General features: G+C 53.6%; 1 protein-coding gene across 1 annotated transcript; it reads right to left on the reverse strand.

The window, feature by feature from the left end:
- Positions 1 to 11,475: 11,475 nt before the first annotated feature.
- On the reverse strand, positions 11,476 to 11,937 carry HER10_EVM0006461 (uncharacterized protein; the record flags this gene model as incomplete). Its single annotated transcript, XM_035476044.1, has 1 exon — positions 11,476 to 11,937. The coding sequence occupies one exon, from the start codon at positions 11,935 to 11,937 to the stop codon at positions 11,476 to 11,478; it is 462 nt and encodes a 153-aa protein (XP_035329476.1).
- Positions 11,938 to 12,785: the final 848 nt, after the last annotated feature.

The raw sequence follows: 12,785 nt of genomic DNA on the forward strand, positions 1-12,785 counted from the left end.
GGCGGTGGACAGAAGAAAAGGCGGTGGCTCCTCCTGCATCATGCCAACGTTCGTCCCAAAAGCAAACGACTTTGAGTGTGGTCGATGCGTAACGCCCTCAACGGCGCCCCATACCTATCCCCATACTTCGTAGACAACACGTCACTCATCGTAGCACAAAGAGCGGATAACAAAAAGAGAAGCAAAGAGCAAGCCAGCCTGACGAGGGGTTCCGTTCCCCTGACGATCTGGCGTACTCGATCGGAGACAACGCAGTGGTGCGTCTGCCAGTTGGCGGCCGTGACAGGGGTCTATTGTCGCAAACAGGACCCTAAGGGCCCAAAATGTCTAGACTTTGAGATCGTTTGGAATGGAGCTGTCTTGTTCTCGCCTTGCTTTTGTTGTCTAGGATTCTAGGTCAGGTTGTCTTGGGTGTTTATTCTGCTCCCTGACGGATGTGGGTAATGAGACAGCTGGTGGAAAGCCCGAAAGACAGTTCATTCTCCGATGCCAAGGATCCTCAGACATATACGCAGGATGAGACGCATCGGTCATTTTCTGGTATTTCCATTCGTAATACTGTCATTTGTTCTCAAAATTATTTTGTGATTATATCGAGAGCGGTGAACACGGGTGCCGTATGCAGCTGAGTTGAAGAGGTAAGCATCGATGGATAGAGGGGTGGCAGAACCCAAGCCTGAATTCGACAGGGGTGTTTAGTTTCTTTCTAAAGGGATGCGGTTCCAGCTTGCGATGCTTCTGGGCGTTTGCTTTTGCTTTTCCTTTGATTCTCTTTGCCCCATCGTTTCTTTTCCCTTTGGGATGCAAGCTGCACGATCGCGGGCGAATCGGGGAGGCACCCAAACACCACCCGCCCCTCAACCTTCAGCTTGGGTAGGTTGGCACTGGACGTCTGTCATGGTGTCACGGCGGTACGGGTTACACCACACCTATACGGCAGAGACACACCGCATACCTTATTTCGGATTCCCCATGCCTGCGTAGCCGGTAGCGCACGTAAGGCGATGTACATGTATCTGGATGACCTTCCTGCAACCCTAACGCGGAAGAGCGGGATGGGGGCAGCAGTGGGTTGTGGTGTGTGCATTACGGCGCTCATGGCGGCCCGCTATCGGATTTGATGCAGCGGGACATGGGAAAGCGGGCAGCAGACCGGGGGTGGTAGGTACATAGAAAGAGAGGTGAAGCCCTGAGAGGGTGCCGGCGCATGCAGCGATAATCAAGAAATCTGCGTTTGGCTTGCATGAGTGTGCATGAGGAAGGGAAATCGCGGTGTGCAAGATGCAGAGTAAGTCTGCGACCGACGGAAACCTTCTTTTTCGCATCCACCGCATCACCGATAATTTCCCATGAGTGAGTCACAGGCTGATGAAGGGAAGAGAGATGTGATTGCGACGCGCACGCAACAAACGGATAAGACGAGTAGGCAGACAGTTTGATATCCAAACGGTGATGGTGAACTGGATTGGCCATCACATTATCCAATACAGAACTCGTCCAACAGCCGGCGAGCATCACGAAACTTGAGCGATGCGCCGGACGGTGATTGGAGCGCGGCCCCTCGCACGCGCCCGACCAGTCAGGTCCCGAGCGCCGGCCATGGGACGCGGTCACCCAGACGCTTTTCTTGTGTTGCACACCAGTATTTGACTTTTGCGAGTGCTATTGGCATCCGTTGACTGTGATGAAGTGTGTGATGTGATGGGGACGCGCCCGACTGATTTCACGTCGCGTTCCAGAAATGAGTATTGTCAACTTGTATTGTCATCTGCAGTTTGACCGTGGGGGAGGGGTTATTAGTGGTAATAGGTGATGGTGGGATGAGTATCGCGAATCGCGGCGAAACCATTTTGAATGATTCTCTCATTACGATGCTTTGTGACTGTGATGATGGGTGGATGCGATGTTCGGAGAAAGGCCGTTGAGAATAAGGCGGTATCTCGACATGACGCCGAGGGGTGTGCTATGTGCGATGCCCACGTTGCTTAGATTGGGTTCCAAAGTGATTGGTATCTTCACCTCATTACCTTTTACCTTGAGTATGAGCTGACCAAATGGTTGTCGTGTAAGGCGGTTGTGGGGGGAGGGGTAAGGTAGAAGTGCTCGTCACTCCGGAGCCCGGCTCCGGAGGGGTAGACAACCCACGCAGTAAGGCCTGGACTACACGATATCTCAGGATCGCCCATCTCCCGACAGCGGGCCAAAACGTCCAGATTACGGTATCACCGCTACAGACACCGCTCAGTGCCCAGTGACCGCTGCCACCTGAAGCACGCAACTGCGTGGCAGCGTGGCAGGGCAGGCAAGGCAGAAGCAGGCTGGACACCTGCGAGATGCTGCCCTGCTGCTGCTCGGCGGCCATGGCCGGCACCCAGACCCAGGCCCGTGGGGTTTCGTCCTGCGGATTGTCTCTGCACTCTGATTTCTGTAATCTCGCAAGCGTTGGGATCGACGAGACACTGCGGTCGCGCTGAGATTCCCCGAGTTGCCCCGGGTGGATTCCAACACTCCCAAGACCGCTCCAGGCCCTTTTCACTTTGTCAGTTGTCATATTTCTTGCAGATACTGCAGGTTCTTTTCTTTCTTGTCTCTCTTGTTCAAATTTGGTTGCTATTCCTGCCCGATCAATCTCCCCCTTTGCGTTGCCCTGCAGCACACGCCACACCCCTCAAGACCCAGAAAGAGGTCCCAAGGCATGCAGTGTTTCGACCCTGATGGGTGTTTGGCATATGGCGGTGACGATGATGTAACTTGTAGGTTGAGAAAAAAGGGCCTGGGCTTTTGGGAGGGGCGGGGGGCACCGCAAGCCGCAGCCGCCGTTGGGAGAAGAAATCATGAATAGCAGGAAAAACAGGTGTATGCAGCCACAAAAGCAAGCTCTGACGAACGACTCTTCGGATCAAGATTTTTCTTGCAAGAATTGCCAATATTGGGTTGTTCGATACGAGGGGGCTTTACCGCCTCCGGGCTTCGGTGGCAGAATACATACCTACGTAAGGCAGGTTGGCGGTAAGGCACCTTATGAGAGGAGGAGGGGTGGTCAACAAACGCATCACATCACCCAACAACAACACACAACCACCAAAAACACCAAACCCCCACGCTCACTCTCCCCACCGCCGTCTCGTCGGTGAAGGAAACAGTCAGTCAGTGACAACGAAACCCCCACCAGCACAGCCAGCGCTCTCGCTCAAAGACGTCGCGAACGAATGGTGCGCCCACGCGCGGGCTTGGTTTGTATCCGTATCTTATCGTAGTCAGTGGTCCAACGGGACCCCCCTCGCCCGGACGGACCTCTGCTTGGGGCGCCGGGGCTTAACGGGGGATTTGCATCGCGAAAGAACAGACGTTTGCTGTTGAATCCTCTGTGCCTCTTTACACTACACCCCCAAACACCCCCAGATATCAAAAATAAAACATGATGGCGTTTTTGCGCTTGCGGACGGAAAGGCACGGGATCCTCGAGCGCAAAATCCGTGCAGAGGATCTTCAGCTCAAGCTCAGCTCAGCCCAGCTCACCCCCTCACTCTATCTTCCCCCCCTCCTGATAGCGGAGGGGGAAAGATGGAAGAGGCGTCGCTGGCTTTTCTTCGTTTGTTTGAAATGTAGGCGTGGTGGTGCCACCGCCATCCATCCATCCTAAGGTGTTCCAGCGACAAAGGTTTGAAAATAGCAATGCCAACAGGATGACAGCATACGAGAAGCTTCATTCGTGATGGGAGTGTCACCGTACACTTACAGATACGAAGCTGCGCGGTGAGATAAGCCCGGTCCGTATCGGCGCCGGACGCCGGTGGTAGCCTGGTAGGTACCTATAACCCCACGCGCACCACTCACCGTAAATGTCTTGCTCGGGCATGGACGTCGGGTGGTATATCTCGTATCTTATCTCGGAAAGGCCCGAGAGCTGCGAGAGCTGGCGATAAGAGGTGCGGTAACGGCGGATAAAGTGATCTTTGACGTTTTGGTAGCGGTCGATCCGTTTAGACTGGACTGAACCTGCCGTTTCGGGCAATTTGCTACGACCCTACTTCACAACCCCTCGACGGCCACGTTTTGTCCGGGAAGTTCGAAGACACGGTTTACCGGGGGGTCATCCGTCAATCGTGCATGCGCTTCCTGCTGGTGCTTGCGCAGGCGGAGAAAGAAAACGGCGGATACGGATACTCTCTCTTTTTTGAGTTTCCCGCCTTGAAGGTCTTGGCAACTGAAGAATGCGGATGAACCGTTCCGTCCAATGCTCAAGCTCTTTGGGGAGGCTTTTTTTTTTTTTTTTTTTTTACGGATACGGGTCTGGAGACTCGTAGACAGACACCGCGGTCCAGTTCTTTTCTTCCTCTCGCTTGTGCTTGTGCTTGTAGCAGATCACTGTGCTCCTCCAAAACGCCAAACGGAACCCGTCCCGAAACCTCTGATCGGACGGCAGAGGGGTCTCCGAGAGCGAAACGAAGGAGCCCCAAACGATGGATGTGCAACTTTGGTTGGATCGAGGAAACACAAAATGTTTGCTCTGTCGGCTTGTCCTGCACCTTTCGTCTCTGATTGTTCTTTGTTCCCACTCATTGCTGGGCTGAGATATAGGTCACCCCGAGAAACAGGTATCTTTAAGCCTGTATGGTAGGCAAAGAAAGGAAAACAACGCAGCTGAACCCAGTTCGTCTTTGAGCTGTATCCGTAGGCGGGGTTGATGCCACACAGGAAGTTCCAGACGGCGTCTGAGTTGGTCGCCGGGTTTACGTTCAGCCAACCAACCAAACCAACAGAAATGGCAACGTTTGATACCGATTGGGGAATCCTGCCCGGTGTGTGTCGGTGTGACGGAACTACACAAACTGTGTTGTGGCTTGAACGCCTCGGGGTTTCAGACCCGGGGCAACCAACAACCACCAACCAATCCGCCGTCCCGGTCTTCCCCAGGTTTTGCCATCCTTTGAGATCCAAGCCAAGTTTTTTTGCGCGCTCTTTGGATAGCGTACACTAGTCAGTCTCCCGAAAAAGAATGTCAGTTCCCTTGGGGCCAGTGCTTCAGGATGACGGCGGAACGACGATGGAAGCGTGGTTTAGAGCGAATGCAAATAAAAAAGTTCTGTGCGGGTGGCCAATTCGCGTGGCATGCCTTGTGGGATTGCACACCCCCACATGCTAGAATCTTGATTCTAGTGTAATACTTCCCGTATATTGCCAGAAATTGGCAACTTTGACGATACCCACGTTTGCCGGCCGGGAAAAGAGACAAAATTGAGGGTCGTTTGATATCTTGACGAAGAAGAAGGAGGGGGCGTGTTGAAAATTTTGAACAGAAATTTCATCGTTGTATGAAGTGCCCTGGATGATGGAACGGGAAAGGGACGATCAAATTGTTCATCATGTCAAAAGACTGAAGTCATAGTTGACGTCGAAGCTGCAGTTCGGGGAATAACTGATTCAGTGCTCGCGTTGCGTCCCTGAAATTCACAAGCTTTTTGGGTGACGATTGCGCTTGAGAATGCCCTTTCGGACGACTTGCCCACCTCTTCCAAGGTTCTTCTGGAAAACGACAGTAAAGAAAAGGTTGTGGTTGGGTTGCGCCACACGCGATTCATGAGCCACCCGAACTCGAGAGACCCCGGAGAAAAGGCCGCGATGTGAAAAGAGAAAGAGAGGTGTGTGCGTCGGAGATTCTCCGACTACCACTTTGACTTTGACCTACGAAGAAAGTAGGTGTCTCCACGACTCGAGTTTACCGAAACGACACCGAGACGAGGATTACGCGGTACCGCGGTCTCGACGCGCAAAGTGCTTTGAGTGCCAAACCAGACGGCTGGGCTTTGAGGGGATCAAAAGTGGAGCAAACCCGGCATCTTCGACCACTTGGATGAATTTCTCCAAGGCGGAGAAACTCTGACAGCACTTTAGAAGCCACATGGAAGAATTTTCCCTGCAAAGGAATTTTCCTTTTCGGACCGGGGGTGTGTAGCACCTTGCGGAGAGAGACTCCGAGAGAGAGGGGGGAGGTTAGACAGCTTTTTCCTCTGAACCGTTCATTTGTCACCAATCAAACTCGCCGTAATGCCGAAGAAGAGCCTCGGAAAAGCGGAGCTTCTAGTCAAAGAAGGGCCTTCTTTTTGCTTTAGCTATCGGGGTGTCTATCTTGAAGCATCTAAAGCTTCGAGAAGGTTGGGTGTTGAAGCTTGGTGACGGGGAATGATTCGGCGGGAAAAGAAGCACCGAGACCAAAAGAGAGGCGCCGAACGCAGCGGGTGAATGGATACCGCTTGTCAGAATTTTTCTTGCATATGGGGTTTGAGATGGGATCTTGAGAAAAAGTTGAGAGGCAGGGAGAGTAGACAGGGTCTCTTTGCTAGACACTGTTGATGTCTGTCAAAAGGACCGTTGGCTAAAAGTTACCTACAAGCCCACCTAGTCCTACTCATTCTCCTTCCGCATTCTTCGAAAATTCCAACGAGACTTCATCCATTTGGTTAATGAGACTCCCTCGTCTCTCTACACTAGCAAGCAAGCCTGGCAGAAAAAGCTTCCAGAGCTTCCTAAAGTGCTCCATATCTCTTTTCTTCCCAAATTCCCCCTCTTCCTAAAGTGAAGCTAAGAGGAATCCCGCCGCTGATAACCCGTGAGACCCTCTTTTTCCCATGTGGACTTTTCATCTGGCAGAATTTTGCACCGAAGAGGAGCTCCAGTCTCCATGATTGCTGACTCCACCGCCTATGAGGAGTCCATGACAAAACAGGCAAGTGTGCAAAGACCAGAAAAGGTCTAGAGCCCTCTCCAGACCCCGGGAGCGATCGTCCCGTCGTCGGTGTCGGTGGGGAACTGAGGGAAGAGCAGAGGCGTGGGAAAGAGATTTGACACGTTGGGAATCGCCGGGGCATCCCGTTTGGCTCCCGAAATTTGCCAATCACCTTTTTCCGTCACGACTCCAAGGGCTCCGCTTCAGACTCTCCAAAGGCCCCGCAACTTCGCAAGGGGGGAGTGGTGTTTGGATAAATGGTGAAGCCCCCCGTCAAACCGCAAGAACGAGGTCCAGGCGCCGGGAATCCATCCCGGTGCAGGGACCCTTCCATCAGGACTCCACCGTTCCCAGGTTTTGGCTGATTGCCAATGCCATGCTCTCTGGTACTCTGCCACGCTGCCACGCTTTTTCCACTGGAGTTTGCTTGGGTCCAGGAAACCCAAGGAGCGGGGACTGGGAGAGGAGGAGCCGAGAGAAAAGACAAGAGGAGCAAAACCCACCCGTCCAAGCCATGGCTCTCCTCTCTCTCCTCTTAGCCCGTTGGATGAGGGATCGTTGCAGAGTCTTCTCGCTGGAACCCGAGCCGACGGTTAAAGGGGGGCGTCTACGGATGTTGTCCGCACCGCCGTTCAATACTGTCCTTTTCCTCCTTGCTGCCTCTAGGATGATCGGAATTGGGGAGACGAGAGAGCCACGCCGCCACCTCGACATTGCGGGACCGCGGTGTGCACAATTCCGCAATCGCGGCAAGGGGATTTTTCCAAGGGTCCTGTTCCTCGCGGCCGTAAAAACGGACTATGTTGATCTAGAGTTCTAAACGGAATGCATTGGGCCCCAGTTTATTACTGAGAAAGGTAAGGGACTTTGCCTATCTGGACATCGATTATCCCAACCAATCGTATCGTCTCCATTCAAATAAGTCGGGAGGAGAGTTACCCCGCGACTAACGGAGCTGGTCCGCTGGTCTTATCTGCATTGCAGCGAGCGTAATCGCACGCAATGCGGGGAGGGTCCTTCTCTCCCGACCTCACCCGCATTATAAGCAGCCCTATCACTTAATGTCGGGAGCAGCTTTCACGATAACCGGTAATAAGCCTGCCATGATTTGTACTGAACTTTTCAACGAGAATCCGCGGATTGCGGAGCCGCAAGCGCAAGCGCAAGGAGATGAATCATGTCCGATTTCGCAGAAGGACGCAAGCCATTTCGGAGGGTTTCTTGGAATGACGGCGCTCTCTTCCAGATGGTCGGCGTCCTCACCTCCGCAGACTAGCACTGAGGGGGTGTCAAGACATCAGTATTGGAGTTGGTCTCGATGAGATCAGATCAGATCATGAACAACTCAAATTGTCGATTATTCTGACTTCGTCCCGTTGACGACATTGTACGCAGATTGTCTTTCGCAGTGAAGATCCCAAAAGGTGTGGCTGAAACCGTTTAGAAAAACGCAGTAAAGATCTCTCTAGATCTTCTCCCTCACGCCATAATCTGCGTTTCCCCCATCTTGTCAATCTCAGGTGTCAGGTAAATCTACAGATCAACCCCTCGTGATGCCGACAAAGCAAGTGACTCACTCAATCCCCCGAGGTCGTCAACATGACAGTTACGAACATCTGTACGATTATCCTGCATCTTGTCTACACCCCTCCCCCTCCCCATGCCCCAAAACTCCTCCGCACTCCGGGGCCGAGTCCGAAAGATTCCGTCCCCCGGTGGTCAGGACCCGACTCTCCGCATCTCACCCGTAGGGCCGCAGGAAGTTGGGAAAGATACCGTCATCGAGCCAAGGCATTGCAATCTATACAGCTTGAACTCAAACCCCAGACTTTGCTGCTGCTCCTCTATCCATCCAAGTTTCCCCGGAGCCTCGGTATGCCGCGTCTACAACGCGTCACAGTCGTTCCTTGGCTTCCCGAGCAAGAGCGAAAAGGAACCGAACGTCACTGAACTTTACCTGTCAAAAACATCCCGCGGCACAGCGATATCCAACCTTCACAGAAAACCGGAAAGTTGGTTCCTCGGCTTCCTCAAAGCCAAGGTAAGAACCTCCCGAGAAGCGGTAGCTAGTTCGCGCCTTCAGCTGCTATATTCAACCCCCCGCTAATCCAAACCCCCGGATCTCCGATCCATCCCGATCCCTCGTCAAACTCCATCCATCAAAGTGTCCGTAGTCAAAGAAAGAAACCTGCCTGTGCCTGTTCGTATTAGCGGCACCCAGTTCCTCCAAGCACCACCGAACAGATACTCCGTACGCAAACAGGGTCAAAGCCAAGCGCCTCCCCGCAAGGGTCCTCGTGGTGCCTGTGAACCTTTTGCCGCGGTCGGTGTCGGTGTCGGTGGTAGAAAGGCCGCCTGCTAAAGACAGCGAGTGCCGAGGCTTGTGGCTTTTCTGTTCATGGGGAACCGACGCCACAATCGAGGCCGCCTGCTTGCTAAGCCACAGACAGACACCCCGGAAAACCTTACCTAAGCCTTGGATACCTACACTTACGGGGTAGACGCGCACGCCACAGTACACGCGCTCGCCCCGTATCCAAACACAGCTCACCCAAAACGGTCCAAGGACCCGAAGATTGCAAATGGAGACACGCAATCCAGACATCGATCTCGGTAGAATTTACAGCCCTCCTTTCTCCCCATAGTAAAACACCCAAGAATAGAGATGACTTTTGGGTCCCCTCACTCTGGAACCTCCCTCTGGCCCGGGTCCTTGGGAAATTCGTAATGCGCCGAACAGAGTCCCCCAGGGCCTGGAACCAATATCTGGGGTGGAATTAAGTGAGGCTGTGTCTTTCGGACGGAGCAAACGGCATGACGGGGTCTGTGTCTTCCAACCTGGATCATCTTGCCAAGTTGCCAGCAGCGCATATCCCAGGGCTTACAAGTTCCATACCCGCAAAAGTTCAAGCGAATAGTCCACCCACCCGCCGGGAATGCTCAACGGGAATTGTTGCTTGGAACTCGAGACCTTGAATGATTACCTAAGGCAAAAGGCACTGACAGGGGTGCAACTCCCGACGGTTCCCGACCGTTTTTGTGAGGGCTCCTGTTCTCCATATTGACAGCCAGACTTTACAGTGTAGGGCGGGCATTCACAAGCCGCAACACCGTCGGCTCTGCCTCCGTCTCTCCCCCAACCAGGCCGAAAACCCCCCAACACACTTTTGGCTGGCGGGCTGGCACAATACCGGTAACTGCTCGCAAAGTTCCGAAAAGCCAGCGAGACAATACGATATTAATGACGACATGATTTTTGTGGCTAGAACAACCACAAGTCCACAAACACACAACAAAACTCACAAAAGCAGAGAGCAAAAAAAACAGGGTAAACCTTCAGCCCCCGACCGACCAGCCGGTCAGCGCCATCCACTCTACCAGTCCCAGTCCCAGTTTCCAGTTCCCGCTCCAGTCCCTCAGCTCCCACAATAATCCCCCAATATTGATTCCAGACCCGCGGTTGGACTTTTGTCAGCGACCGAAGGCAAGTGAGGCAAGCAGCGAACCCTACAAGCCACACACACACAGTCCAACCAGCGCGCGGTACTCCGTAGACACATCAGCAACCGCTGAATCTAGGCAGGTCGGAGTGCCACATGCTTACGTTTACTCGTAAAAAGTATGACTCTACGGGTGGTGATTCTGCATGCCGGAACGGAATTTACGGAATGACTCTGACATTTTTCCTGATTTCAAATGCTGTTAAGCCTCGATGCACGAATGCACCCGTCATGAGCAAATGCATCCTATTGCGACAAGAAGGCGATGCATGCCTGAGTCACAGGGTTACAAATCACTAGGAAGCGAATAGATGGATGCAGATATCTTGTGATGAAGAATAGAATCAAATGTTGATGTCGCGCGTGGCGAAGGGTATCTCGTACTAAATACTAACTAACTAACTAATGCGAAGCCTCGTGTGGGCAAAACGTTGTTCCTATGCTCAAGTCCCCGATGATGCGGATGCAAAGTCCTGTGAAAATGTGCTGTGATGCCATGCTGCCCCCAATAACCCAAAAGTCGATCCGTTGATCGATATGAAAAAACAAACTCCATGCGACAAATACTAGCTGGGCTACCTCGGTGGGCCACAGCAAAGGGGGGTATCAACATGAAAAGACAATGAGAAAAAGCAGTAAACAGGGTGATGCAAGACATGTGAAATGCCAGTGCCCAAATGATGAGTCCACGAGGACCAGGTATCGATTGCAACGTAACGAGGCAGCCGACCTGTTGAGTCCTCTCACCTGCCACACCAGCCATTGCCGGGTGACTCTTGTTCGGTGGGTGGCCGATACCGCCGGGCGTGTGCGAGTGTGGCTGAGACACACTGCTGTAGGCTGCCCCCCCACGATCGGCTTTGCTTGTGCTCCCCCACACGGCGTTCCGAGTCGCCCCGTGCAGTGATGAGCAAGCCGGAAGCTGGATGATCGGTTGCAAGCCTGTGATGGAGAGCAGGCCGCGTTGCACACGAGGCCGAGGCCAAGGCGGTTGAGTTGCCAGAGGCGTGTTTGTGTTTGAAGACCAGAGACCTAGACCGTCGGAGCATATTGGGTGTTCCAGGTCAGAGGCGTTCCTGATTTGGTCTTGTGCTGGCGCCATGCTGAAGAGGCTGCCAATATTATGGATTAGGGTTTGTCGAGACGAAGTGTGTCGGCGAACTAGAGTATGCTCGTCCGAACAATAGATGTTTGCGCATTGCCACATGCCAAGTAGTAAAGAGCTTGCAGCTTTATCGTGGAAAGCTCTCACTCGGCGATGGGAGTCATGGAGGCGAGCTTGTTCTTGGGGCTCTTCTTGGAGCTGCCGCGGCGCTGCGACTTCTTTTGCTGGAGAGCTGCTTGGCGACGACGTTCCTTCTCGGCCATGACGCAACGAAGGGCCTCGCGCTGCATAGCCATGCGTTCGCGTTCCATCTGGAGAAGCTCAACCTCGGAAATCTGGGGAGAGCGGGAGTTGGGCGAAGAGAAGCTGCCGTGGCTGGAAACGCTGTGGGAGTCGTCCTCGAAATCCTGGGGGAAAAGGTCCTCGTCGGAAAGGTAAGAGGTGGCTCTGGGCTCGCCGTCAAAGTCGGCGAGGGTATCGCGGCGTGGCCAAGAAGGGAAGGCGCACGACCGGTCGTGGGCGAGCATGTTGCTGGGAGAGATATCGATGGGGGCGGTCATGGAGACGGAGCCCATGGAGCTGTATGAACCGTATGAGCCGTACATGGCTGCGATGTGTAGAGAGATGTTGAGTGTTGAAAGGTCTTGTTCGTATAAGACTTCAGAGTTGTGGATATTGTTGTTGATTATCACGAACTGAAAGAGTGTGGGAGAAGGTGGACACGGGAGACTTATAAGTCCCAAGGGGCGCGTCTGCCTTCCTCTGGTTTTTTGGGTGTGTGTCGGGGGGGCGTGTTGCGGGTGTTGGGGGTGTGTGAGAAAAGGGGGTGAGAGTCAACAGGAGGTGCAAGGTTGGGCAGAGCAACGTTCCGAGGAATTTCGGAGAGTGGACCTAGGCCTTTTGGCAAGCCTAAAAGATGGGGGTAACTGCGTTCCCGGTATCCCGAGGGGGTGGGAAAACAAGGCAAGGGAGGCGGTGACGGAGATGGAAAGTCCAGGTCGGAAGGAAGGGGGGTGTAAATGTGAGTGCTGACAGCGCAGGGGGTGCGGTACCGGTAAAGGCCCCAGAAGGAAAGAGCTGAAGGTGTTGGGCTTGGGCGGAAAGCGGTTGCAGTTGTCGGCAAGGAGGGGGGTGAGCAAGGGGGTGTATCTAAGGACGGTGAGGTGAAAAGGGAAAGAAGAAAGGACAAATGTCGGCGACAGGGCTGGCGGTCGCGCGGGAGGAAGACCGTATTCCCAATCCTTGGTACCCTTCGGGCTCAGGCTCAGGCTGGCTGGTTAATTACCTGCTTCTGGTGATTCAGAGTTGGACCGCGGGCCTGGGCTTGGTGACTATTCTCGACGTGGCGTTGCCGAGGAGCTGCTGAGAGTGCTGCTGTCCGAACTATGGAGTCTCGTACCGGTATTTCGTAGTCGTCGTCGGCACCGCGGTACGGAGTACAGTTCAGCCAGTA

This window comes from Colletotrichum scovillei, assembly GCF_011075155.1.
Source record: "Colletotrichum scovillei strain TJNH1 chromosome Unknown Contig00009, whole genome shotgun sequence".
Classification (NCBI taxonomy): Eukaryota; Fungi; Ascomycota; class Sordariomycetes; order Glomerellales; family Glomerellaceae; genus Colletotrichum; species Colletotrichum scovillei.